General features: G+C 38.6%; 1 protein-coding gene across 5 annotated transcripts; it reads left to right on the top strand.

The window, feature by feature from the left end:
* On the top strand, positions 1–25,632 carry pip5k1aa (phosphatidylinositol-4-phosphate 5-kinase, type I, alpha, a). Of its 5 annotated transcripts, none has more exons than XM_037541718.1 (18): positions 1–493; positions 2,014–2,102; positions 4,516–4,560; positions 10,334–10,368; positions 10,552–10,641; positions 12,885–13,015; positions 14,050–14,167; positions 14,780–14,932; positions 15,180–15,479; positions 16,507–16,700; positions 16,855–16,938; positions 17,045–17,093; positions 18,233–18,317; positions 18,434–18,664; positions 19,875–20,007; positions 20,123–20,176; positions 20,270–20,357; positions 21,664–25,632. In XM_037541718.1, the coding sequence occupies exons 2-18, from the start codon at positions 2,057–2,059 to the stop codon at positions 21,664–21,666; spliced, it is 1,839 nt and encodes a 612-aa protein (XP_037397615.1). In that variant the 5' UTR covers positions 1–493; positions 2,014–2,056; the 3' UTR covers positions 21,667–25,632. The 5 variants fall into 5 exon arrangements, with proteins under 5 accessions (XP_037397615.1, XP_037397612.1, XP_017580200.1 ...); XM_037541715.1 differs by having other exon boundaries at positions 2–417; XM_017724711.2 differs by lacking the exon at positions 4,516–4,560 and having other exon boundaries at positions 2–493.

Genomic DNA, 25,632 nt, shown 5'->3' with positions numbered 1-25,632 from the left:
TTTACACTGCTCAGCCTCCGGGTCTTTAAGTGTGAGGTGGCGTGGTCCATCACATAACTCTGAATTAAAGTTAGAGCTTGATTTTCTTGCCAAGACGATCGAAAAGGCGAACAAAGGGCCAGTAAACACCCAGATGACCGGCCGTTCAGAGTGTCTGTGAGAGGCGCTCGACACCTCAACACCGTCACTTCCGCCTATTCCAAAAGCTCTGAGACATCGCGGCGGCGCTGCTGAGTGTGGGAGAAAGTTTCCGAGATATTGACGCTGCGAAGCGCTTTCTCGTACCGAAACTCACCAGAGGGCTTTTCTAATCTGCGAACATTGGCACAGAAGACGCCGAGAAGACGGGCGACGCCTCCTCGCTCTGTTTTCACTTCGGAGTCTGCAGGTCAACAAACAGTCAACGCAGCGAAAGAGGTTAGCCGTTAGCTTGAGCCACCCGTGGCTGGCGTCTGTTTACCCGTGCGGGGAACCAGCTGCGGCTGCTTATAAGGTTCGGGTGCTCTTAGTTCTTATCTGTTAAGCTACAAATACGTGTAAACAAACAGTAAAGGACGAAGCTGAGGTCACCTTCTTGTTTGACTTTTTTCGTTCCACCTAAAACTGTAGCAGTTAGGTTAGCTCGGCGAGGCTAGTTACTGCACCATTTAAGGTGGAACGGGGAAATTCTAGGTTAGCGTTAAAAAGAAGCTGGCGAAAAACAAGCCGACTTCAGCCTCGTAAAAGGCACTTAATGGGCTAAACCCCGCTGGTAACTCGGAGTAGGTACGTAAAGGACGAGGCTAGCCTGCTTTCGGTTTGGTAGGATCAATTGTTTCGGAAATGTGTTGAAGCATTTGTCCTGCTACGTTGGTAAACGGTTGGTAAGTGCAACATTAGCCAGTGTTTAGGTGTTTTAGCTCGCCTAAGACTGACTACATTCGCTTAACCACGTATTGGTAGCTCTGCCAGCTGCACCCATGGTGGTGTTTTGTAGCTGGTTAACGTTACCAGGATAGCAAAGTTGTTCTTATGGGAAGAAACTAAGTTGTGGTGCAACTCCACGAGTCAGCCGTTTGGTTTCAGTACCACACTGATATAATTTAAAGCCTTTCCAGGGCGAAAATCTCGTGTTCTGCCTAATACGTTTTAGCAGGTCTTTCAACACATTGTGGAAAGAAATCCATTTATCAAGATTGCCTGCTCTTTGTTAGGGCGAGGGGTTGAGAGATGGCGTGACAGCCCTATTGTGGTTATTTCCTTTTTTCCCCCCAAAGTGATCTACCATGTGCTTATTCTGATTCAGGTTTAAGTGAGTTGTGAGTTTACAACGGTTTTTCAAATGTTATACATAGTTCGCTGTTCATTGCGATGTAAACAGTCATTTAAAGTAGGTTGATGTGAAATGGGTCGGCATGGTGGGTAGCGCTGTCGCCTCACAGCGAGGAGGGGTCTGGGTTCGATTCCCCGGCCAGGTGACCGGGGTCCTCTCTGTGTGGGTTTCCTCCCACAGTCCAAAGACATGCAGTCAGGCCAATTGGACATGCTGCACTGCCCCTAGGTGTGAGTGTTGTGTATGTGTTTGTCTGCCCTGCGATGGACTGTCCAGGGTGTATCCTGCCTTCTGCCCGATGACCGCTGGGATAGGCTCCAGCACCCCTCCTGAGGGGTTAGAAAATGGATGGATGGATGTGAAATGGTGCAATTTTAAGAAACCTGATTTCTTTACAGTGGTGCTGAGGAACTAGGGGTTGAGATGTCCAGCATTATGTAATATTGATAAATATATATATATTTTACCATTTTTTTAAAGGTTAAGGCTAAAACATTTTTTTGAAAACCCATCAATGTCTGAGGCATCGGTTGATCGTTAAATGTACTGCTAGGATATTGCATCCGTGCCATCTGTATGTTGCAACATCTTTAAATGTTGTGATCTATTTGTGATATCTCCCACCCCTAATTTGAAATACTAATGTTTTTATTCCTACTTCAAATATAGAACGTCTTATTGTTCTTTGTACTTCATCCTAGAACGTGTAAGTGAAAGTGAAACCTATGAAACTTTGGCCGTCTGATGGCTACGGCTGGTCAAGTTCCCACAGATGGGGTGAACCCTACAGGTAAGTCAAGTGACTGGAGAAGAACAATGATAAAAGTGTGTGTTGCTCTTTGTCTACAGGAGCAGTTGTAGATGTGCTTTCATTAATGCTTTTATCTACTTTTAAAGCCCCTGTTTTCTGATTGCCATGATTTTCTTCCAAATATTTTCTGTAGTTTCTTTGACCTTTTTAAGTTGATGTTTCTCTTCTCTATTGAGAGGTTTTTGAAATGACCTTTGTTTTGTTGTTTTCTTCAGTTTGATTTGAGTTGAGTGAGATTAATAGTGCGTTAAGTACCGGAGGCGTCCGCCAAACTCGTCACTCAGTCTATAAGATATCTCTTTTGTTGGGCAGCATTTTAACCGTGAAGGAACCTTAGTAGGTATAACATTCAGGACACTCTACAGAAAAATCACACGTCATAAGTTTCACTGCGCTGTACGCTTTTTATCTTTTTACTCGCAGTCGGCTGTAACATTCAACACCGCATTCCAAAGAAATACAGATAATCATGAGTACTAGTTTGCTCAGTTCAGTCATTGTCCTCCACCTATAAGAATAGAATAGATTTTACAACCATTTGTCACTGTGTTTGCACACACTGTGAAATTAGACTTCTGCATTTAACCCATCCGTGCAGTGAAACACCCACATACATGCACACTAGTGAGCACACACTAGGGGCAGTGAGCACACTTGCCTGGAGCAGTGGGCAGCCCTATCCAACGGCGCCCGGGAAGCAATTGTGGGTTAGGTGCCTTGCTCAAGGGCACTTCAGTCATGGACTGTCAGCAAAGGGGATCGAACTGGCGACCTTCTGGTCACAGGGCTGGTTCCCTAACCTCCAGCCCACGACTGCCCCAGAGTATAAATACCCTGCTTTATTTGTAACACACACAGGATAAAAGCTACTTATGATTTTGTGTAATTGTTCTGCACACAAACTGCTAAGCTAGCTAATATGCATTTTATTTTATGCATTCTCATCTAATTTATGAGCTCCTAGTCTGAAATTTAGCCATCATCATTCACACTGATGTGACGGTGATATGCACAGCAATACAAGACAAGCAGAGCAGGCAAAATTAGGTATTTACAGCTACGCTTCTGTAACGTTATTCCCTAAGGTCAGAGAATATCTCTGAGTATAGAAATAAACCGATAGGTTGCTTGCATACACAAAGAGCTAGAAAACGGTGAGAAGCCAGTATTTTAAACTCGTTTTGAACAGCCAGCGTGTTTACACAGCCAGCCGCTAGCTGAGTTAACTAATGTAAACTTAACCTAAAGAGTTACAAACGCAGCTTTTCAGCATGTTTAAGCAATTTGCCTAAATTTAATCACAGGAATAATTCTAGTGATCTACACACACAAATGTGCTAAATATATTACAGAAATATAACAATCCAAACAATAAAGACAGATGTCAAGAAATGGCCTACGTTTGTTAACTGCTCCATCTGCCATGTTTTTCAAACTGAAGTAATGGAACGCTTGGTTGGTGACCAGTACTGTGTGCCTGTTGTAAGAAGAATACGTGTGACGCTGCCTTCAAATTTGGTTAAAGTAAGGAGGCTTAGATGACAGCTGACTTAAGCTGCCTTCAGAAATGGACAGCTCTCATCTCGGGAGCTTGAAAGTGCTCCCTTAAAATGCTGCCTCCTTAGACGGCTGCCTCCCGATCGGACAGTGCAGTAAATTTCACATTGGAGAAGTCAGATATGCCATATTACCAGTTAGTAATAAGTAAATGCTACTCACATTCCTCACCCTCTCTCCCTGCTCTGAGCCATACACCTCCCAGAAAGTAGCTTATTAAGGCTTTTCTAAATTTGTCAGTGATGCTTGATATGAAGATTTATTACCCCATAGTTTTTAGCATAGCTAGATGCGGTTTCCTGTCTTAGGCACATGTCAGAGTGAAGTTATAAGAGATTGTCATTTACAAGCATGGATCAATTTATTCTGTCAGAATAAAGTGACAGAACAAGAGTGAAGTGGTCTGTTTTTATGCAGGAGAACCTCGGACGTGTACAGCTAAATAGCACTGATTGGCAGGGTCGTTCCGCTGGTGCCGAGTTGCTTACGTTGTTTGCGTTCCGACACACTCACAGTTCTGAGCCAGCAGCAGCTCTGAATATTTGTCTGAGCCTTTATGTAGTTTTTTTTATACATTCCTTGAATAGAATGCTTATAAATGCTTATTCACTGGCATATCGTATAAACATTAGAAACCATGTTGACAGGGGCTTTAAAGCTATCACACATCTATTTTCATTTTGGTCATAACACTGTAGACCCTGTCTGAGTGAACAGATGTGGGGGTGCTGGCTTGTCTTTTACTTTTTGTTGCAGTTCATTACATTTCTGTGGTTTTCATCTTTACTTCTTCTTTTCTAATGTAATTATAACTAGTTTGATGGTTGTCCTCCAGATGTGTTTACTCTGTTTTGGAGGAGGAGGTTGTTTCCTTGGAGAGGTACATGCATGTGTGTGTTTGTGATGTGAGTAAAGTTCTTGGATGGCTAATGCTTTAGTGTAGTATGGGGTCTTTGGTAACAGTGCTCCTGTTGCTTTTGATGTTGTTGGTAATGTGTGCAGATGTGTTGTTTCTTTGCAGCGAGATCTGATCAGAACCAAAAATGGGGAGGGGGTGGTGGGGGTGTATGTCAGGACCATGAGCCAGGTGTTTGTGCATGCCCTGTGATTGTGCATTTGCAGTTGCTGTCACACTTTTTGCTTAAGTGAGCATATAATCTGCATGTTGCTACAGATAACAATATCTTCTGTGTGTCTGTGTGTTGTGGTTGGATTTTTTTGGCACCACGCTACAAAGAATGTTCCTCCTAGTCAACCCAGCATCTGTGGAATACACTTAAATGCTACAAGAAGGCTGAGTAACGTGAATAAGAAGCAGGATACTAAAGAAACGATTCCATGAAAAATCTGCTTTACACATCTTTACCTGTAAATCAAACATACTCTGTCAACCAGGAGGAATTTTTGTACGAGGTCTGCATCTTTTGGTTGTTCAGTGGAGCTACAAAACTGATGTTAAGCATACACGGAAATTTCAACCTAAATTCTCAGCCGAAACTGCTAAATACTTTGGGTTTTTGGCAATAACAAAGATAAAATTGAGCTATTTGAGATGAAAGTTTTTAGAAGGTCATGAAGATGAGAAATTATGATTAAAAATGCTGTTTCATTCCTTTAATTCTTTCTCCTTTCTGCCCTGGTCACTGCAGACTAGAGCTGAGCGAAGTGTGAAAAATATCTTATTTATTTATTTATTTAAATCACCAGTATTGTGATTTAAATGTGCTTTTGTTATTTACATTAAGCTCTGGGACCTTCTTACCAGCACATCGCATTTTTTTAGGCTGGAGACTTAAATGCTGACCTTTGTGTGCCAAAATGGTAGTTCACAAGTTCTGCATCATTAGGTTAAATTTCTCCCTTTAAATTTGAGACATGTGAATTATATAGTTTGTAATCACATTCTCCTCCAAATTGCAATTTCAATATAAAAACAATTAAATGTTCAGCAGTACTGCAGACGTGTTCAGACAGTTTGCAGCCTACCTGTGTCCTGGGACAGTAGACAAGCAATTTGTAATCCGGGTTCCTGCCAAGTAACAAGAGGGCACAACAAGTTCTCCAATACAGGTTTGATACCTGTTGAAAACACTACATCCTGCTCAATATGCAGAATACAGCAAAACAGAAACAGCAAAAAAGTTCCTCCTAGCATGCTGACAGTTCAAAAGTGAACTAAAACAAAATAGAATTACTTTGGATGTGCAGCCGTTCTATTATGGAGCCTCAATACTGTAGCAATTGTACTTGTACTTGTAAGTTTATTTTAAGTTAAGTGTTTGTTGGCCAGCTTTTTTGTAGTTTCAGCCCTGTCCTGATTTTTATAAAAAAAGTTGTGCAAACTGTTCCCTTAAGAAAAGAACACCACTCATGTATTTCTACAGATTGTTGCTGTTCACAAGAGACAACAGCTGAGAGTACAGATTACCTTAGTGGATCAGGGATTTTAGTTTTGAGGTTAAGTAATGAGAATAAGCAGCAGGATATTAAAGAAACAGTTCCACAGAAATCTTCGTTAACACATTTCACATTAACTCTGTCGACCAAGAGATGTTTGGTGTCCAAAGTTTAGATCATTTAGTTTTTAGTCCAATTTTTCAGCCGACTTTTTGAGTTAAAAAAAAAGTTTGAGCAGTATTTTTGCCTTAGAATGCCCTATGTGCACCTTTACTGGCTTGTAAAAGATACATTTTAGGCCAAACCCCTCATAAAGCCATCATAAAACTATGGCCCGATCTTTAAGCAGCCTAATTTAAACCATTTCATAGATGTCTCTGACATAACTTTAGAGGCAGTTTGGACGTCCATCATTGTGAATTTTTTCAGTTTCTCTAGAAAAGCATTCTTTACAAGCGACTACTCCGAATGATATCTTTTTATTTTTTTTTAGCCTTAACTAACCAGGCATTTTGAAACTTAAATAGTCAGACTCAAATCAAAATAGTAGACTACCATCTCAGTTTAAGCAAACACTTTGCCACCCCACAGGAAGAAACGCAGCACGAACATCACACCACACAGTGCGAGTGTGATATTTTAGGCTGGATTGCTTACAGAACTATTTCAGATCTTTTTTTCCCCTCTGATATTTGATCCAGCATTTTCTGTTGATATCAGCTCGATATTGATATACAGTTTCTAGTAAATTACAAGCAATGTTTACTCATGGACGAGAGTAGAGTTAAGATGGAACTCGGGCCTATCACGATCATGAAATTGACAGTTGTCAGGAATAATTGCAAATAACGATTTGAGGATCTTTTTTTGTTAATAGTTTCAAATGAACAATTGCCTAAATTGGAATATTAGTCTTGCTAGATGTGTTTCCTTAGTTGCCAACACTGGTTGTACTGTGAAATCAATACTGCACACACACAAGCATCTACACAATCTACACAAGCATGTAAGAAGTTACACAGAATTATATGTACAGGGTGAGTCAAAAGTCACAGGACACAGTTTTATTTCAGTAACGAAAGGGAAAATGACACATCTGAATACCCCAGCAAGTAATGGGTGAGGGGGCCTATCTTTTAGGCTATGTCCGGCACGTGGCGATTTCCTCAATCAAATTTGCAGTATCTCTTGTGGTTCAAAAGTTATCAACACAATGTTGCAACAACAACTGGGAACATTGCCTGTGATGTGCAGTTATTTGACGTGTTCACTGTGCTGTCCCTGGTGCTGAACACAGAGCTAAAGGCGCAGGATCCAATCGTTATGAACCCGCATGAGAATCTCTGGAGAAATGCTGTCACAAGCCTCCACGATGCGGTGCTGAAGGTGGTGTTTTTGTGGATTTTCTAAGCATTCAAAACTTGTTCGAGAAGACCCCAGAGGTGAGCGTCGATAATACAATAAAAAATAAAATTAAATGTCCTGTGACTTTTGACTCGCAATGTAGAGTTAAGAAAAGTTACGTGTCGTTCATGAGAGTGAGAAAATAAGCAAAAACACACTCACTGTGCTAGCATACATGCTAAAAGTATTAGTTTCATAGCTAACTAAACAAACATTACTCAGCGCTGCCCCTGAACATGTTAGAACATGAAGTTTGAAGTTTTTGTCTCCTGATGATTTTTTTCTTCTTCTTTTTTTAAAAACATTTGAACACTCAATGTAGTTGCAGCATAATATGACTGTAAAATTCAGTCACTATGGAAAATGATTGCAGTCAGCTATTGCGAATAGGTGATTATGTTATAATTGTGTCTGTGTAAGTGTGCAAGTCAGTCTCCCATTCAAAGCCTCTGTGACAACTTGGTTTGCAAACATTTGTGGTATGGCTAGTGTTGACTAAGCTGTTATGATTGTCCAAGTTTCTGATGTTGGTGAAAGCTGATAAGTGAATTATTCAAGTGAAGGTTAAAGACCAGCATACTAAGCTTTTTTTCAGATGTCTGCATATAGATTCATTTTAGTGAACAAGGTTATTTTGAAATGACTGTAGTCATAAAGGCCTTTCTAGCTTATAAGTCTTTCCTGCCCGTAGTCATCTGAGTCAGGTTTCTGTGGAGTTCTGCATCCTGGAGACTGTTTGCTGGGAAAACAAGATAACATCAAATAAACAAAAAGTTGAAATGTGAAACTGTGCACTTGATCATCAAAATAAATATACAAAGATCCAGAACAGTTGCTCTCACAGCCCAGGTTTTAAAACTTAAAAGAAAAAAAGAAATAACAGTTTAGTACAGTTATTCAGTTATGACGTCATTTGAGATATGAACATCTGACCAACTACATGTCTTAGAAAAAAACTAAATTAAATAGATGAAGACTAAGTGACCCTTATTAGTCCCACAACAGGGAAATTTCACCTCCGCATTTTACCCATCCGTGAAGTGAAATACCACATAAACACACTACTACACACACAAACACACTAGTGAATACACACACACTAGGGGACAGTGAGCACACTTGCCTGGAGCGGCAACGCCTAGGGAGCAGTTGGGGATTAGGTGTCTTGCTCAAGGACACCTCAGTCGTGTACTGTGCCAGTTCCCTAACCTCCAGCCCACAAATGCCATAGCATGACAAGCATAGGATTCACAATTGATGACAAGCATAGGCTTCAGTTGAACAATACAAGATTTATTTATCAAAATTCGAACAAGAAATTCAGAGGGAAGTAGATTTTATGACCAATTTCACAAAGCTTCACAAATGTTCAATATGCGCACCGCCTGTGACGTGACACACATCAAGTGGGTAATCCAGCTCCTGCCACTTTGAATTTTTTGTGCCATGTCCAAATCTGGTTTCCAGTTGGTGCATTTTTATTGATTTTTTTTTTGAAAATGCATGCTGCACACTCTTGTTTGACTGTGTTCACGCATATTCTAACACACAAAATGCCTTTTCATTTCAAGTGAGACGCCATTCTTCAACCTGAAAAAAAGTTAGGTTAGTTTTTACACATTTTGTTCAAGTTTGAGATCCTTTGAGGGAGAATTAGCCATGTTATTAGACTACAAAAGTATGTACATTTTTTTTATGACACCCCCTACTGAAAACAATGTTTATTTGACTAGTAGTCCAACTGTCTTTGCGGCAACACAGAACAATTCCAGAAGGATTCTTTGAACAACCAAGTTTTTGCACCATAAAGAAGAACCAACTAACCATTAAAAAAAAAAAAACTTTCAAGCATTCAAATAAGCATTCATGGGTCTGTGTAGACCCATTATCTTTACAAAAGAACCCTTAAAGACCCATTTTCAAGACTATAGTCTTGGATTAATTTGCTGTGCCAGTGGTGAATTACCTTTTTTAATCTAGGTTTAGGCTTCATCTGCTCTGGGGAAACTGGCCCTGAAATATGAAATATATAAAAATATATGAAACTGAAATATATCTCCATATAAGACTACGACTCTCTTACTCCATGATCGTTGAGCCATGTTTTTTAATGACATCAAATTAGACGTAGGCGGTATGATGATATCGTTTTCGTGATAAATTGTGACCGTACACTTTTCAGGGCATATTTTGGATCGTTAGCACTTAAAGAACACTAACTACATGTTTCATTACGAAGTGAGAAAAATAATTACGTCAATGAGGATTTTTATTTCCTTGAGCCTCGGCACACTTCTGTGTCCCATTTGCAGGCTTATTTGCATGTCAGCACTATGATGATTACTACACATGATGAGAAAAAAAAATCAAGCTAGTTCCTAGGAGGTCATCGGAGTTATGTTTTCTTTATTATAGTTCTCATGTAAAACCGGTTCTACACACAGCTGCCTGAAATAAAGAGCAGTGGAACACTTTAGCAACAGAGTAGAGATGCAGTAAATTGTTGTTTGTTAATAACAATATTAACTGTACTGTTTTTGGATTTATATGCTGAGAAATGGGTGTAAATGTATTGTATAGGAACAGGCAAATACAAATTAGGTAAGGGGATATAATCAAACAGCCACTTTACTTGTAGCAATCAGAATATTCCTGTACCAGCTAAGTTGTAGAAAATACCCCTGCTGCTAAATAGAAGCTAAACGTTATCAGTGGCCGTATTCTAAGATCCATGGCTCTGCCATAATACATAAAGGCCATGTGAAACGTTGCTGGGAATCGGGATTAGGATTGAGCTAGAGGTATTTGCATTTCATTGCCTGAGTAACTGTTCTTTCTCTGCATTGGTACAGGAACGACTGGAACTGGTAGGATGGCGTCTTTAGAAGTAAGAATGAGTTTTGATTTATGCCTTACTACACTTTCACTTACACATATTTCTTGTAACTTAAGTGTGTCAGACTGTCAAGTTATATTTTCTCATCCTTCAAAAGTAGCTTTTCTGGGTTCTCTATTACATAACATTGAAATTTTGTATTGCTTGGGCTTATTATACCTTTGCATCTCTCAGGGCCTGGGCTCCCCGAGTTCATCTCAGACCAATAAGAAAACTATTGGTCATCGTGGAATTGATCCTACAGGGGAGACTACATACAAAAAGGTAAGAAAGTTTAGCTTGTTGATCTGGGGTTAATTGATCCAAACACCCAAACACCACATTTGATTAATCTCTGAAGGAAAGCAATAAAATGTGCTGAACTTGAACATTTGTGTCACTTTGTGTTACAAAACTATTATTTCTCAATTCTGTTGTTAGTAGCAAGTAAAGGAAATGTTTTTGTTGCTCACACATTGCGCTAAACAATCTGTGTTTAGTCACTTTTGTTTGTTCATTCTGGGTTCCTATTTTCATTGAAGTGGGCATGTGGCAAAATGTAGTACCATGTTGCTTAAGGAAGTTTTTTATAAGTGTGTCAAGCTGTTGGGACGTGATTTTTTTTTTTTTTTTTTTTTTTTTTTTTTTTTTTTTTTTTTTAAGTACTGCCAACATCCATGATATGTTCAGAAAATCACATTGACATATTGTGATGTAATTTATCACAATATTGCTTTAGTGCCTTCCACAAATATTTGCAACCCTTTAAATATGGGCACAATGGGCTGTGCAGCCTCTTTTTGCAAAGATGACAACTCTGAGTCTTCTCCTATAGTCTGCTGTTGAGACTGAAGAAGAGATGGCAAAGGATTTGAGAACTTCCTCCATACAGAGTTTTTCCAGATCCTTCAGATTCTGAGATTCACACTGTGGACTCTCCTTTTCAGCTCATCCTGTAGATTTTCTATGGGGTTTCAGTCAGGACTGGGCTGGGCATGGTAAAACCTTAATTCTGTGGTCACTGAAAATCTTTTGTGATGATTTTGAGGTCTGCTTTGAGTCACTGTCCTGCTGGAATATTCAAACGATGGTCCAGTTAAAGCTTCCTGGCTGAGGCAGTCAGGTTTTTATTTATTTCAGCTGGTTCTTGATGGAGTAAGGCCATGCATCCAAATAAACTGTATAGGGCCTTTTGTAAGAAAAACAGCCCCGCATCATCACTGATCCACTACATACTGTACAGTGAGCATCAAGTGGTTTTCCGCATGGCTATCTTTGTGTCTACAAACATTTTTGTTTCGAAAAACCTGTTTTGGTCTACTCTGCCTACAGAAAACAGTCCCGCTGAAAATTCAGTCTGGCAAACTGCAGGAGCTTGAGTTTGTTGATTTCTTGACCGTAGAGGAAACCCCCAACCCCTCCCACATGAAAAAAAAGCTTGTGGTTGTATAGGTGGTGTTTGGTTTGTTTGTGGTTTGGGAGATGTTCTGACCCCAAGACCTAACTAATGTCTGCAGTTCTCCATCAGTGATGCTTATATATATTTGTTTACTCAAACTGTCCCTTTCATTGTGCATAAGGTCAGTATAGGCATGCGTCCATAATGGATGGCTGAGGAAGTTTCATCAAATATATATTCCTGACCATTTAAGTGTTCCTAATCACTCAGGTGAACTATAACAAATATGAATGGGAATATACTTCAGTTAGCTTTCCCTCTTAAGATTTTCAAGCGTTTCCAACAATTGTTGCACACACAGATTCTTTTAATTTTTATACCTTGAATAAAGGTTGGAATTTTGCTAATATTTTAAATGAAAGATCAAAAGGATAAGTGATTAGGAAAGATTTGTACAGCTCATCTTACTCATTATTACCAGGGGTGCCAGTATTTGTAGAGGGCACTGTAAATGGTGTCATATCACCCAGCTCTATATTCTCCCTAATGTTTTGAGCAAACTGAAAAATGGTGAGTAAGCACTTCCTAATGGCATTAGAGCTGGGTGGCAGCAGGAGCGGTAGGGTGAGTTGTTGATTGGTGCCGATTGTTTGTAAACTTCAAACAATGTGTAGAAATAATGCAGATTTACTTGATGGCAGAATTAATAGAATATGCTTTCTCCACAATGAATCGTCACATCTCCATGGTGCACTTTGTCACAATTTTGTGGGGCAATATCACAGTTACACCCTCACTGTTTTTGTCTTCAGTGCAGCTGTATAACTTTCACATCCCAGTTCTGAAATTGCAGCATGTGCTTTGTTATTTCAGCGTTTGTTGTAGATAGCATGTCCTGAAGTCATCTGAAGCATAACTGAGGCTAAACGTTAACTTGTAGGAAGCTTCTTTTGCTGTAATGACCTTAAGATCTTCTCCAATAGTCAAAACAGACATGAAACAGCAGTTTGAAAACAAAGATGCAGTTATGAAGTATTTTGAAATCTTGTGTCGCTCTTGGTCGTGTCTGTGATGCTGATCATTTCCCGCCCTTGTACTTTGCCTTTGATAAACTGTTTTCCTTTCTCAGACCACGTCATCCGCCCTTAAAGGTGCCATCCAGCTAGGCATCGCACACACTGTGGGCAGCTTAAGTCAGAAACCAGAGAGAGATGTGCTCATGCAAGACTTCGAAGTAGTGGAGAGCATATTCTTTCCCAGGTGACCAAAGATTTAAATGGTTAAAAGCTGTTGCTGGTTTGCAAGTAGGGTTGCTGTAGTGTGACTTTGTCATGGTTGGTTACAGTGTACTTTTCCAAATTTTGGAAGAAATTCCTTTTTTTCCTCATAAACATGACAAATACCGAGACCAAACATGACCACGTTTAAATGACGACGAAAACTTGAGTATGTATATTATTAAAAAGTTTAATAAATAAAAATACATCCAGGTAGTTTGATTGATTTTAATAGTTTTAATGATTTTCCAATTTAAGTGACCAATTACTCATTACCACAACCCAGTAAGATTTAAAGATAAATCCGACAATAAATTTTTTTTTTTTGTGTGTATACTGTTGTCAGACTAAGTTATTTAAATAAAACATATATTTTAATAGGAAGATTCCCAAGTATTTATGAACAGATATTTTGAGGCTGTTTTGTGAGAGTGACCATTTCCTTAAAATTGTTGTTAGCCTGTTTGAAACTTTAATTTTTAACCGAACATTCTTACATGTTATCAAATTAGCTGTGTGTTTTGTTTTTTCTTTTTTTTTGGCTGCTGTCTGTGACTACTTTAACCAACACAGTAGCCTACGAGTATCTAAAAAAGAAAAACATGAAATATTTGAGGCTGCTATGAATACTATCAATTTGAAAAAAGGAAATGAGTTGTTTTTTTTATTATTATTATTATTATTATTATTATTATTATTTTTACACAAGGCTATACAAAAAAGACCTCGTCTCACAGAAAGAATTTTTACCCTTCTGTTCAGAGGGTAAAAAACATTTTCAGCACATAATGTCGAGGATGCCAGTCAAATATATCAAGTTAAAAACATGAATCTTTTTTTTTTTTTTTCCATTAGACTGTCGTACTGATAAAATGGCATACCAGAACAACACTAAGTGTAAAGGGCCAGCATGATGCTCAGCCGCTGTAATTTCCTTGTGTCTGCTTTCTCCTTTATTCTGTGGTTTTCTCTGTAACACCCTTTACTGTTCTCTCTCTCTCTCTCTCTCTCTCTCAGCGAGGGCAGTAATTTGACCCCAGGCCACCACCATGGCGACTTCAGGTTTAAAACCTATGCTCCAATTGCCTTCCGCTACTTCAGAGAGATGTTTGGGATTCGGCCCGATGACTACCTGGTAATATTTCTCCCCTTTCTGTGCCTTATTGACCTTGACAGCGTAACCTGATGTTTTTTTTTTTTGTTGTTGTTTGGTTTTTTTTTTGTTTTTTTTTTGTGGGGGGGTGGGGGTGGGGGGGTGCTGCTAGTGCAGTTAGTTGATGTCACTAGAGATGGCATTACACCACATTTTTATTCCACACTTTATTTCTTCTTCTACGCTTTAAAATGAACTATTTGTAATTGAAGCACTTAAGTGCTCATGCTCGAACTACTTGAACTACTTCGTTCCTTTTTTCCTGTTGATATCCAACCTAGTATTTTCTACTGATATAAGCGCAATACCGATATTCATCAGTACTGATATGCCATCTCTAGATCTGACCACACAGTGCAGTTTATTAACTGTTTATTTAAAAAGAGAAAATCCAGGTAATTTGGAACATCACAGGCTTTTATATTAGTTGATTATGAAAAATTGCAATTGATTTAAATTATTAAAGTCTTTTTGGTATAGACATAGATTGCATGTTTATCAGAGCTGGCTTTTGAAGTTTGCATAAATCTGCTTTGTTAACATCACTGTCCCTGTAGATTCACTGATTTGTGAATGTGCTTGTGAAATCTACAGTACTCTCTTTGTAATGAGCCGCTGATAGAGTTGTCAAACTCGGGGGCAAGTGGCTCTCTGTTCTACGTCTCCAGTGATGACGAGTTCATCATTAAAACGGTCCAGCACAAGGAGGCAGAGTTCCTGCAGAAGCTGTTGCCTGGATACTTCATGGTGAGGGGACCATCATCAGACTCGAGCTGTTTAATTACTGTCAGATTGACTGTTAATTTATTTAAAACTCTTTCTGTAATCATGTCCTAATTTGTAAGAAAATTCATAGGTTTTCTTTATAGAGTGAGTAAGAGAGAGAGAGAGAGAGACACAGAGAGACAGACAGAGAGAGAGAATTCCTCACATATTTCCCCTTTTTCTCGAATGTAATGATCTTTCTAAATGCTGTTATTGACTCTTCTCCCAGAACCTGAACCAGAACAAGCGGACACTGCTTCCCAAGTTTTATGGGCTCTACTGCGTTCAGTCTGGAGGAAAAAACATACGCATTGTAGTTATGAACAACTTGCTCCCCCGTGCTGTCCCCATGCATTTAAAATATGACCTGAAGGGCTCTACGTATAAGCGTCGGGCCTCACCCAAAGAGCGCAACAAAAGCCTGCCCACCTACAAAGACCTGGACTTCATACAGGACCTCCCTGATGGTCTGCTGCTGGAGAACGACCACTACAACGCACTCTGCAAAACCATCCAACGAGACTGTCTGGTGAGAGGAAAAGTTAGCATGTCTACAAGTGGAGATAGTGATGGGTGTGTTTGTGTGTCGTGGAGCAAGATAAAACCTGCTAAACTTGATAAATTGCTAGTCTTTAGTCCAATAGTGGAGATAGTCTACCTGTAAACAGGTGAAAGTGCACTAAATACAGATAATGTTAATGGAGCAAAAAATATAAAAACGGTTTTACTGTTACGTTTTTGTTTGCTAGGTTAACTAAGCTAAGTATTATTTTTCATTAAAGCACATTGTAAATACAGAAATGGTTGCTTCTATAGACTGATGCTGATGTCTGACATCTATAATGAGTGGAGTTTAAAAATTTGCAGATTTAAAAAAAATTTTTTTTGGTCACTGCAGCCTTCCCTCTTTCCATTAATGCTTAAAGTCATTATTGTTGTATATCGGGGGTGTCAAACTCAAATGATCTTGTTGCCAGTAGTTAGGCTTTTGGGGCAGGGAATAAGTGTCCCATATTTGAATATAAACTTTAACTATATAACATATAAACTTTGAAGCACTTTTAATCAACTTCGACTGCTCTCTAGTTGTCGTCATCATAATGCTATTAGAATAAGTAGTAGTCATAGTAGAAATAGTAAATATTTTAATGTGCATTTAAGTCAAGTAAATTCATATTTAACAGTAGACATTCTGGGCCTGGGATTGGAATATAGTGGGACAAAATGATGGCAAAGCAGAGTGGTTAATTCTGTGTTCTCTGTGGATTCATTTGATAATTCCGTTCATTTCTTAGTTCACCCTGTTTTGCTTTTAACAGCATAAGCATCAGCCTAAACTCACTTGATTTAGCTTACGTTGGGTAACTAGCCACAGCATGTAGGGAGTAATGCAAATTTACCTGTCAAATGTAAATGTATAGCTGCAGAAACAAAATGTGAATCATTTGTAGTCCTAATTTAAGAATAAACTGTAAATATGAGATGGAGGGGTTATGTAGCTTCTCACTGACTGCTTTGAGATGATGGCTGATGTGTAAACACTTTGTGTGCTACAGTTGCTGCAGAGTTTCAAGATCATGGACTACAGTTTACTCATGGGGGTTCATAGTGTGGACCGGGCAGGAGAAGAGGCGTCCACAGCAGTGCATGATCACAGAAGGGCTCAGGGCCAGAAGGCCCTGTACTGTACAGCCATGGAGGCAATCCAGGGGGAGGCCAAGGGCAAAACTCCACCACAGTCCAATGAGAGGTTAGGCCACTGATTCATAGTGTTTACAATGGGACTGTTCACCAGTCTGTAACAAATGCTGCAAGCCAACAGCATTTTTTTAGTGCGGTGCTACAGGCATATTTTTACTGTAAATTTATACATGATTCTGTTCTTTGTGCATGTTTGACCACAGCTTGGGGGGAATCCCAGCACGCAACTCAAAGGGGGAGAGGCTACTGATCTTTATTGGTATTATTGACATCCTGCAGTCCTACAGGTACTAAAGTTTTGTGAATTATGTACTTTTTATGCTGTTTTGTGATTTATTTTGTAAATGCAAATACTTTATTTACATTATTTAAGAAAACTGTTCATTTGTTTAGGTTGGTGAAGAAATTGGAGCACTCATGGAAAGCCTTAGTACATGATGGGGTAAGTCTGTGATTTAAGTGTTTATTGAAAGTGCTTACAATGCAAGGCCTAGTTTCTCGAAAGCATGTTGGTGATAAGTTCACCTTAACTGGTAGAGCATTTGCTGTGATGTTCGCTCAATCATTTATAATTTGCCTTTGTGCTTAGTGATGAAACGTAGCAGAATAACCTTCACAACATTTTAAAAGGAAAGAATAAGTTTAAGGATTATAGGAAAAATCCTCCATTGTCTGTAAACCCATCTTAGCATGTTAGTAATTTTGGTAACACTTTATTTGGGTGGACTGTAGGTGATTTGTAGGTGCTCAGTCAGTCTTTAAGAAACACTGAACCAAATATCTATTAAATGCAACTGAATTAGAAGTTGTGTGAAAGGTTCTAATAAATCTATCCCTGAGTCTAAACCTAACCTTAACATTAAGGCAAAACTTACACCTACTTCTAAACCTAATCCTAATCTTAATATTGTTGATATTCAACTATCACCACATAGTTTGTTAATAATATAAGTAGCTGTAGACCATCTATAGGGGACCATTCAAACAAAGCGTGACCACAGTTTTATTCCATTTTATTCATTAAATATACAGTGAGTTTAAAAAGTCTTATGCGTCTTTTAAATAGATCTTTAAATATGCATTGTCACAAAATGTCTAAAAATCTTATTTTTGCTATTGGAGGTATTACATTATAAATGAAACCTAAAGATATGATTGAAAAAACACACGTGACAGTGGTCTGTGGTCAGAAACTAACCACTGATGAAAGGTCAGGGATGTTGGAGCTGATTGTAGCTCAAAGCATGTATTCATGTTTGAATTTGAACCAGTCCTTATGAAAAAGGCATGGTGCTTTTGAATTTGTGTGTGGTGTGCATTGGAAATGATTGGCATTATCGTCATTTTGTTGAGGTCTTCAAATTTTGAAAAAGCAATAATTAAAAAAAACAAAACACCAAAATGAAATGCATCCTCACTTGATTAAAGTTTGTGACGATCAATTCAGTTTTTTATTATTCAGTACTTCTGTAATCACTCATCCTAAAACTTAATTTTATTTGTAGTTGTGTCTTTCATGACATCTTAGTTTTGCAATATTACAGAAAAATGTGTGTATTCTCAAAAATAACTCTGCTTCAGGACACAGTGTCGGTGCACAGGCCTGGCTTCTATGCAGACCGCTTCCAGAAGTTCATGTGCAACACTGTCTTCAGGAAAATGTCATGTAAGTCTAATTCATTTTCTCACCAGATACATTATGTATTTTTTTACCAATATTTACCAATAAAAGTTTCAGTTTCACTAAAGCTGGTTAAAACGCTGTTTCTCACACCTCACTAGTAAAAACATCACCTTCTAAGAAGATTCGAGCTGGTGTGGTGTCTGCTGTGCGGAAGGCCAACACTGCAGTATCTGGGCAAAGTCATCAGCCTCAGCCATTGGATGCACCATCATCAGCTAATGTAATACAGACAAATGCAGAACAAACCCATACAGACCAGGACACGACACGGCTATCCAACAGCAGTGCTGTTTCTCTCACTTCAGAGACCGAGAAACCAGGAGATGGAGGTAGGAAACTGAAAACTGTGACTGTGAAGTGATTTACATATCCATAAGGAATAGACTTCCTTGCAATCTTAAATAGATACAGTAGCATTTTGGCCTGAATACAGCAAATTTTGGGGGGGATTTCACATATTAAAGCTGTTGAGAATCTGTTGAATCATTCAGAGTTGTTTGATGGGAAATGCTGAATCATACCACAGTTACTTCTGGCCTTGCAATGTGGCTGAGAGGCATTCTATGATCCTTTATGGAGAGAAAATAGCATCTCTGTATCACACTGCCTTATTCAGCTGTAAGCTAGCAACGACAACCAGCCATTTAAAAATAAATAAAGTAACAGTCCTGCCAAAAAGAATTATGACTTTTGTTTTGTTTTGTTTTTTCCCTTCTAAAAGCAAGAGGCACAAGTAAGCGGTAAAATAAAACCAGTCCATTGTTATCAATGGAGATTGTAATCATCTACACCATACATGAGCGTCTGAATGCCCTGTTTATATTTATTAGCATTTTGCTGATGTTCTCCCTCAACAAGTGCCATTTTAAACCCACCAACTTTCGTCAAAACTAATCCTTGAAGGGAATAAAAGAGAGCCTCAACAGTTGTTTACAGCTGAGATGGTTTACAGGGCAATTGCTAATCTGAATCTTTTTTACTGTCAACTACTGATATGACATCTAAATATCTTAAAGAAATGTGATGTGTAGCTAGTTCAGTCCCGTATAGACATCCGGAGGTGTTTGTGACACAATGTTATACTAGATTTAGCAGCGTTTAAATGCAGCAGTGCTTGCATAAAAATCAAAGCTACTTTTCTTAAGACCTTAAAAATGAACGAATTAATCCTTTTTCGTATCATGTTTGTCTGAAAAACCTGTTGTTAAAAGTCTATTGTAGGCCTTGTGCCTATGACCCCAGCACACCAGTTCTTATGTATTATTGCATAATTGTAGAGGAACTTCTTGACCCTGATTTCATTTCATCGCTGATTCAAATGGCAGAAATGTAGACAAATTGGTGGAATTTCCCTTTAAAACACTGTTGTAAGTTATTGAGGAAATCCGTTGAAAAGGGAAGTTGAATGGTTGGTCAGCTGTAAGCTTGTACTGTAATGTTCATCAGCACTGTTGTTCTCATGTTGCTGGTTTATTATTGATGAATTTTTTTTTGAGTTTCTATGCACTGCTAACCTGAACTTTCTTTTTATGCTTGCAGATATGCAGCCACGCCCTGACCTGCTCCCCAGACCCCTTCCTCATGATGATGTCACAAGTAACTCAGCTGATACAACACACTCTACATTTTCTCTAGGAAGCCTTGAACCTGCACCCAGCAGTCCAGCCCTGAGGTGCGTGCATGTGTGTGTTGTGATTGCATTCATGTGTGTGACTGTTTCTCATTGTTGCAGGAGATTGTACTTTCATTTTCATTGTACTTTCTGCTATGTTTTTCTTGCGTTTCAGAGAGGAAGAGCAGAAGCCATGCAGTGCAGATCAGAGCCAGTGTGTTCAAGAAAGGTGAGCGACACATACAGAAAGAGATCTGCCCCACAGATTCATGCCAAACACATGCACTCACTTACAGTGACATTGTTTATCTTTTGTTTGCAGCACTGTATCTGTCCAGTCGTTAGAGGACAGTCTGAATGTTGAGGTTATCTCTCTCAGCGATGTAATCCCTCAGACTGGCAGCTGTTATGTAAGTAGCGTCATTTGAAAAGTCAGCTTTGAGACCAATAAAGAAACAGAACTCTGTTTCCAGAAATAATGCGTTTGCACCCAGATGGACACTAAAGCTTATTTCACAACTGCAATTTTATCCAGGTAGTTACTGGTAGTTAAACAGAAAAGGGTAAAGTCCCAGGGACCACTGCACAAGTTATTTAAAATGTTTATATGATGCTACAATTGTGATCTGAGACATATCTAGCAAAATTTTAATAAAAAGACAAAAATGTAATAAAACACTTAAAAAGAACTTTTCAGCCCGAACCATCTGAGCGTCGTTTTAATATTCTCCCTCAATTCAATACTCCCAGTGTGTACATAACTTAAGCAGAATTAAAACAGTGTGAGCAGGAATTAAAATGGAGTAAATGAATTTTGATAAATGTAAGATGCGTGCCTAGCACAGCAGGTCAGGGAGATATGCAGGACAAATGTAGCTTGCTGTTGCCATGGATGTATAAATGTTTGTTTTTGGGACCAAGGAAAATTGCAGTCGTTTTGGACATGGAGAAATCCAGCTTAAATCTGAAGCTGCTAATATAGGATTACAGGCTAATGGACTACAGAATGGCACACAACTTCAAAGGTCTTTTTGACATTGATCCAAAATATGTACACAAAAGTTCAGTTAAGGTGGAGCGAAGATTGGACAGATTTCAGATCTTGTTTGGATCTAATAACTGTGTTGGACCATTAAAGTCCAGCTAACTTAGCCATTTTGTGCTTTGGTCTAACTGGCCTCATGGATCATGGATAACACAATAAACCACGAGAGGTGAAATCACCGCAACACACTGAGCAGGATTATAAAATGTTGGAAATAGTGCATCACATAATTGGTGTGCATAAAGAGATGATAAAACATGAGACCTGTTCCAAACAGCTTCAGAAACTCATCTGTTGCACTTACTAAAGAAGGTGTGTAGAGAGAAAATTGCATGTTTGGTCCATTTTTGCGCTCCTGTTTCAAGAGAAACACTCAAGTTCATTCAGAAGCCGACTTTGACAGACCTCCTGGGTGGGTCTCGGGAAACTTATTTGGCGCACACCAGTGTTCGCACAGGAGTGTTTTGTCTTGTTCTAACCAACCACACAAACAAGCCAGGTTTCATTTTAATTGAGCCATACCTGCCAAGTCCGAATACACCCTGAAATGCTATTTAGACTGAATATGAATCTTAATGATCCAGTTCACAGATGTAATTGATCTTTTTGATAACATTGTTATAGGAGTCAGTAGTAATATTATTTCTGTTTGTATTGTTTTTCTGTTACAGTGATGGAATGGTTTAAGGAGGAAAGACAGACTAAAGCCTGTGGATGCACACTGAGAGAAGCTGATCGGGAAGAAAGAGAGAAAAGTCAGTAAAGTAAGGTGGAAGCAGAGATCATGCTACTCTGCTGCAGTGTTAGAAAAGGGAAGCAGAAAGAAGAGACTCCAAAAGGGCGAACCACAGAAAAGACCGTAAATACAAAGACGTTTTATGGATGATAACCACATCCAGGGTCGCTGCTAGAGACATTGTCATTAGGAAGTTGCCAGTGTTGCACATCGGGAGTTCCAAACCACTGTTCTTGCAGCATTCAAACACAACAACAGTGCCTTAATCGTACAGTGTGCTTGCAGTGACAGCTCACAGGAACCAGAATATTTGACAGTACAGTAAAGGATCCTTAGTACTAAGGATCCTTAGTAAACCAAAATGTGTTGTTGTTTTTTTTTTTTTTTTTAAACCAGACACTGTTTACCAATGAGCCAGACAAAAACAGTGCTGAGAAACTTGTGTAACCAAGGAGGTGCATATTTGACGCACAGGTCTAATCAAAAGGCGTCTCTTGATGGGGTGAAAGGGAGGTAGTCGAACAACTGTAGTTGATGTTGCCATTAAAAGTTTAAATAACCTTAACCTTAGCCTCAGCTTTGTAAACAGTTGCTGCAGATAAGTTCCAAGCATCATTGATAATATTGTGCATATGCACAAGGGTTGTCTGATGATGGGGGTTTGAGATGGAAGAACTTGCATGTAGATTTAATCATTTAGTATTAAAGTTTGTTTTAAAGTGCCAAAGCAGAGTTGAATAAATTGGCAGGACAGGATGGTTTGAATACTACAACAAACAAGGCTTTTGAAAAACTGCCCATTAGTCACTGCAAAATTTTAGCCACAGATGTTTAAAAGTCGCTTCATGCAAGTCTGAGTGGACCATCGTGTCTGATGTGCGAGTCAAGGTCCAGTGTTAGGAGCCTCAGTCTAGTTATTGGCTGTACCTCTTGGGTTTGACACATTTAAAACACCTTTTAATGGCTGGGTATTCGGTTATTTGTAGGACTGCTTGCTAGTTAGCATAATAGCTAATCCTAGCTGAAGTTTTGGTAAGTTAAAAAAAAAAAAAGATCTGTAACTTAATCAAACTTTGGGTAGATTAGACAACAACTAAAGCTAAATGAACTATTGATAGATTCGCCACTTTCCTTAAAACACGATGTTTACTGCAAGTAGTGCTTCGTTCTGTTCTTCAGACTGAAAGTTTTTCTATAAAAAAGGTCATTATTTTATGCGCTGTATTGACGCTGATGGCACTGTGAGCTGCGAGAACGGTATTACTACTGTTTACCCTTTCACCCTTCCTGATTCCTGCCTCCAGAGATGACTGGGGGAACCTTTCCCATAACTAGTTTCAGGACCAGAGGGAATTTGGTGTTACTGTCGCTCTGGGATTATTTTATTGTTTTTTTTTTGTTGTTGTTGTTTTTTTTTTTTTTTTTTTTTTTTTTCTGAATTCTTTTTAAAAATATGAGTTTACTGGATTGTCAGATTTTCATCATGGCAGTAGCTACAGTTGCCAAGGTAACAACATAAATGAACTACAATACCCATAATGCAGTGTCCCATAAACTCCCACACCTTAGATGACTTTAGAAAAACTAAAAGGTGAATTGCACACACAAGGTTGGAAACCAGAGTTTTTCTTTGTTTACTTTAAGACTGGCGGACTTATTTCAGTTTGTTCAAACTCCCCGCTGAAACTTCTTAAATCTTAAGTCTGGAACTCGAGGCGAGTCACAAGACATTTAAACACATGTCCGAGACAAGTCATCAATTAAGTCTACATGGGACTACATGGGAGTTAGTGCATTTGTTGTTTAATAAAGCTGAAGAGTTGGACTGAACTGATTGGTAGAATGTACTGATGTCAAATTATAGCCTTACTCCAGTGCCTGCAGGCTTGCTATTAGAAAGAAAACATACAGCATGTTTACTGTACCTTTCACTATATTATTCATTTAGATAGCTTGAGAAAATCAATGCTTTGCTGACATTTAACTTCATCTTTTTTATTTATTATCTGGATGATTTTGTTTAAAAAAAAAAAAAGATATATAAAACCAAAGGGTTGCTGAGTAAATGGGGTGAGTGTGAAAACGTGTCTTTTGCTGGTATTTCCACTGTACAATATATAGCTCAGTATTGTACATTTATTCTATGCTTCTCAATTGGTACAATCCAATAGGTAAAAGAAAAAAGTGTGCTGGAACATATGTGGTGATGACTAGATGATTTAGCGTAAAACCTGTGTGAACACTAGATGGCAGTACACTGATTTTGTTATTTTGACTTGGTGACTGATTAATAAGCGTTGAGCACAACTGAAGACTAACAAAATGTAAAGTGCCGATATCATGGGAAACCAAATTTTTGTAGCCTTTCTTTTGATGTAGTTTGTAGATTTTTTTTTTTTTTTAATGTAGTTTGATGTAAATACTGTTGATGTTTCAATATATATTATTTACTCTCCACTCCATACAGTCCACAACATGTAAGCTAAGCTGCAAAATAGTCTGATTTGAGTGGTTTTTGTGATGTGAGGAAAACCAGTGCTTTTGGATATATCCTATCTTAAGCCCCACCCATTCACACTGAAGTTATAAGGAGTGTTTCAGCCTGGACTGACTCATTCATCTGTCGTAAAGGCACAATAAACACAAAAACAGTGTGGAGAAGAAGAGGTTAGAAAGGTTGAATTATGGCACAAATGTCTTAAGTGGACTTCGGAGGGGGGATGCAGGATATGGGCCTTTAAAACTTAGCTGTGAAATGTACATCAAAAAGTTAGTACTGTCTGATTTTATGTCATGTTTGAAAAATGTCATATGTTTATACTACGCTATTGTAGAATGGGGGGTAACTAATGATGTAGAGATTTGTTCTCTGGAAAACCTTTCTTAGCCACATTAGCGCAGACATTTTTGCCACAACACAGAAGCTTGTTGGATCTGTACAGTCAAAGGCCTCAGTTTTGCCACGGTTCTTTGAACCTACAGTTGCCTTACACATTAGTATTTAATATGTTTATACAGTTGTGAATCGCAGTCAAGAGACATTTTAGGCAAAAAAAAAAACAAGTCTTCTGCAATGAAAATGAGAACATTCCCATAACTTTTTCTATGGTGATATGTGTATTGGAGCTGCCACTTTTTTGCTGGAACGCAAGAGCTCAGTGTGACGGCTAGCATGAAGACAGTTAAAGAAACCAAGCCTGTACACATACCTATTTATTTATAAGTGTAATTTATTTCTGTACGTTTCGAAGCGTGTATTATGTCTTATGCCTGGGGTTTATGCAATATATATATATATATATATATATATATATATATATATATATATTAGTACAGGGCGAGAGTCACAAGACACAGTTTTATATTTTATGCTGTCACAAGCCCTCACGATGCGGTGCTGAAGGTGGTGTTTATTTTCTCAGCATACACAATTTGTTTGAGATGACCCCAGAGATAAAGGTCATGAATAATGAAATAAAACCTGTCCTGTGACTTTTGACTCACACTATATAAGAATGCTGGTCAGTGTTTTTGTGTTATAACGTCTACAAAACCTGAAAATGAATTATGTCAAGGACTGTGAGACTGTAACTGTGGGCAGCTCGGCCTGGCATCTCTCGAAGTCTGTGAGAACACGTGTTTAAGGATACTAAGACACTTGGAGCTTGCTCTGCTGGATGTGCTGGAGTTGACCCTCTATTTCTACCACTCCAAGAACTATTTAAAATATTAGGTTCTTATAATGATCCATTGTCTACCCTTTAAATCAGGCAATTTTCTGCAGATATTTTTGCTTTCTATTAAAGAGGATATATCAAATGGGTTACTTTTGTATGGTTTTAGCTGTTCTTTTTGTGCTGACAGTTTTTCATACTGTATTCAGAATAAATTTTTAAAAAATGAA

The sequence above is a fragment of the Pygocentrus nattereri genome, chromosome 1 (genome assembly GCF_015220715.1).
Source record: "Pygocentrus nattereri isolate fPygNat1 chromosome 1, fPygNat1.pri, whole genome shotgun sequence".
NCBI classification, from domain to species: Eukaryota; Metazoa; Chordata; class Actinopteri; order Characiformes; family Serrasalmidae; genus Pygocentrus; species Pygocentrus nattereri.
The sequence above is the reverse complement of the archived record's forward strand: the minus strand, read 5'-3'. Positions and strand labels throughout refer to the sequence as shown.

Bases quoted from the DNA above. Each gene is read 5' to 3' on its own strand.
- pip5k1aa (XM_037541718.1), top strand. From the start codon at position 2,057: ATGGCTACGGCTGGTCAAGTTCCCACAGATGGGGTGAACCCTACAG. The intron at 18,318-18,433 runs GTAAGTCTAATT...ACACCTCACTAG, and splicing joins TGTCTTCAGGAAAATGTCAT to TAAAAACATCACCTTCTAAG. The intron at 20,177-20,269 runs GTGAGCGACACA...TTTTGTTTGCAG, and splicing joins AGCCAGTGTGTTCAAGAAAG to CACTGTATCTGTCCAGTCGT.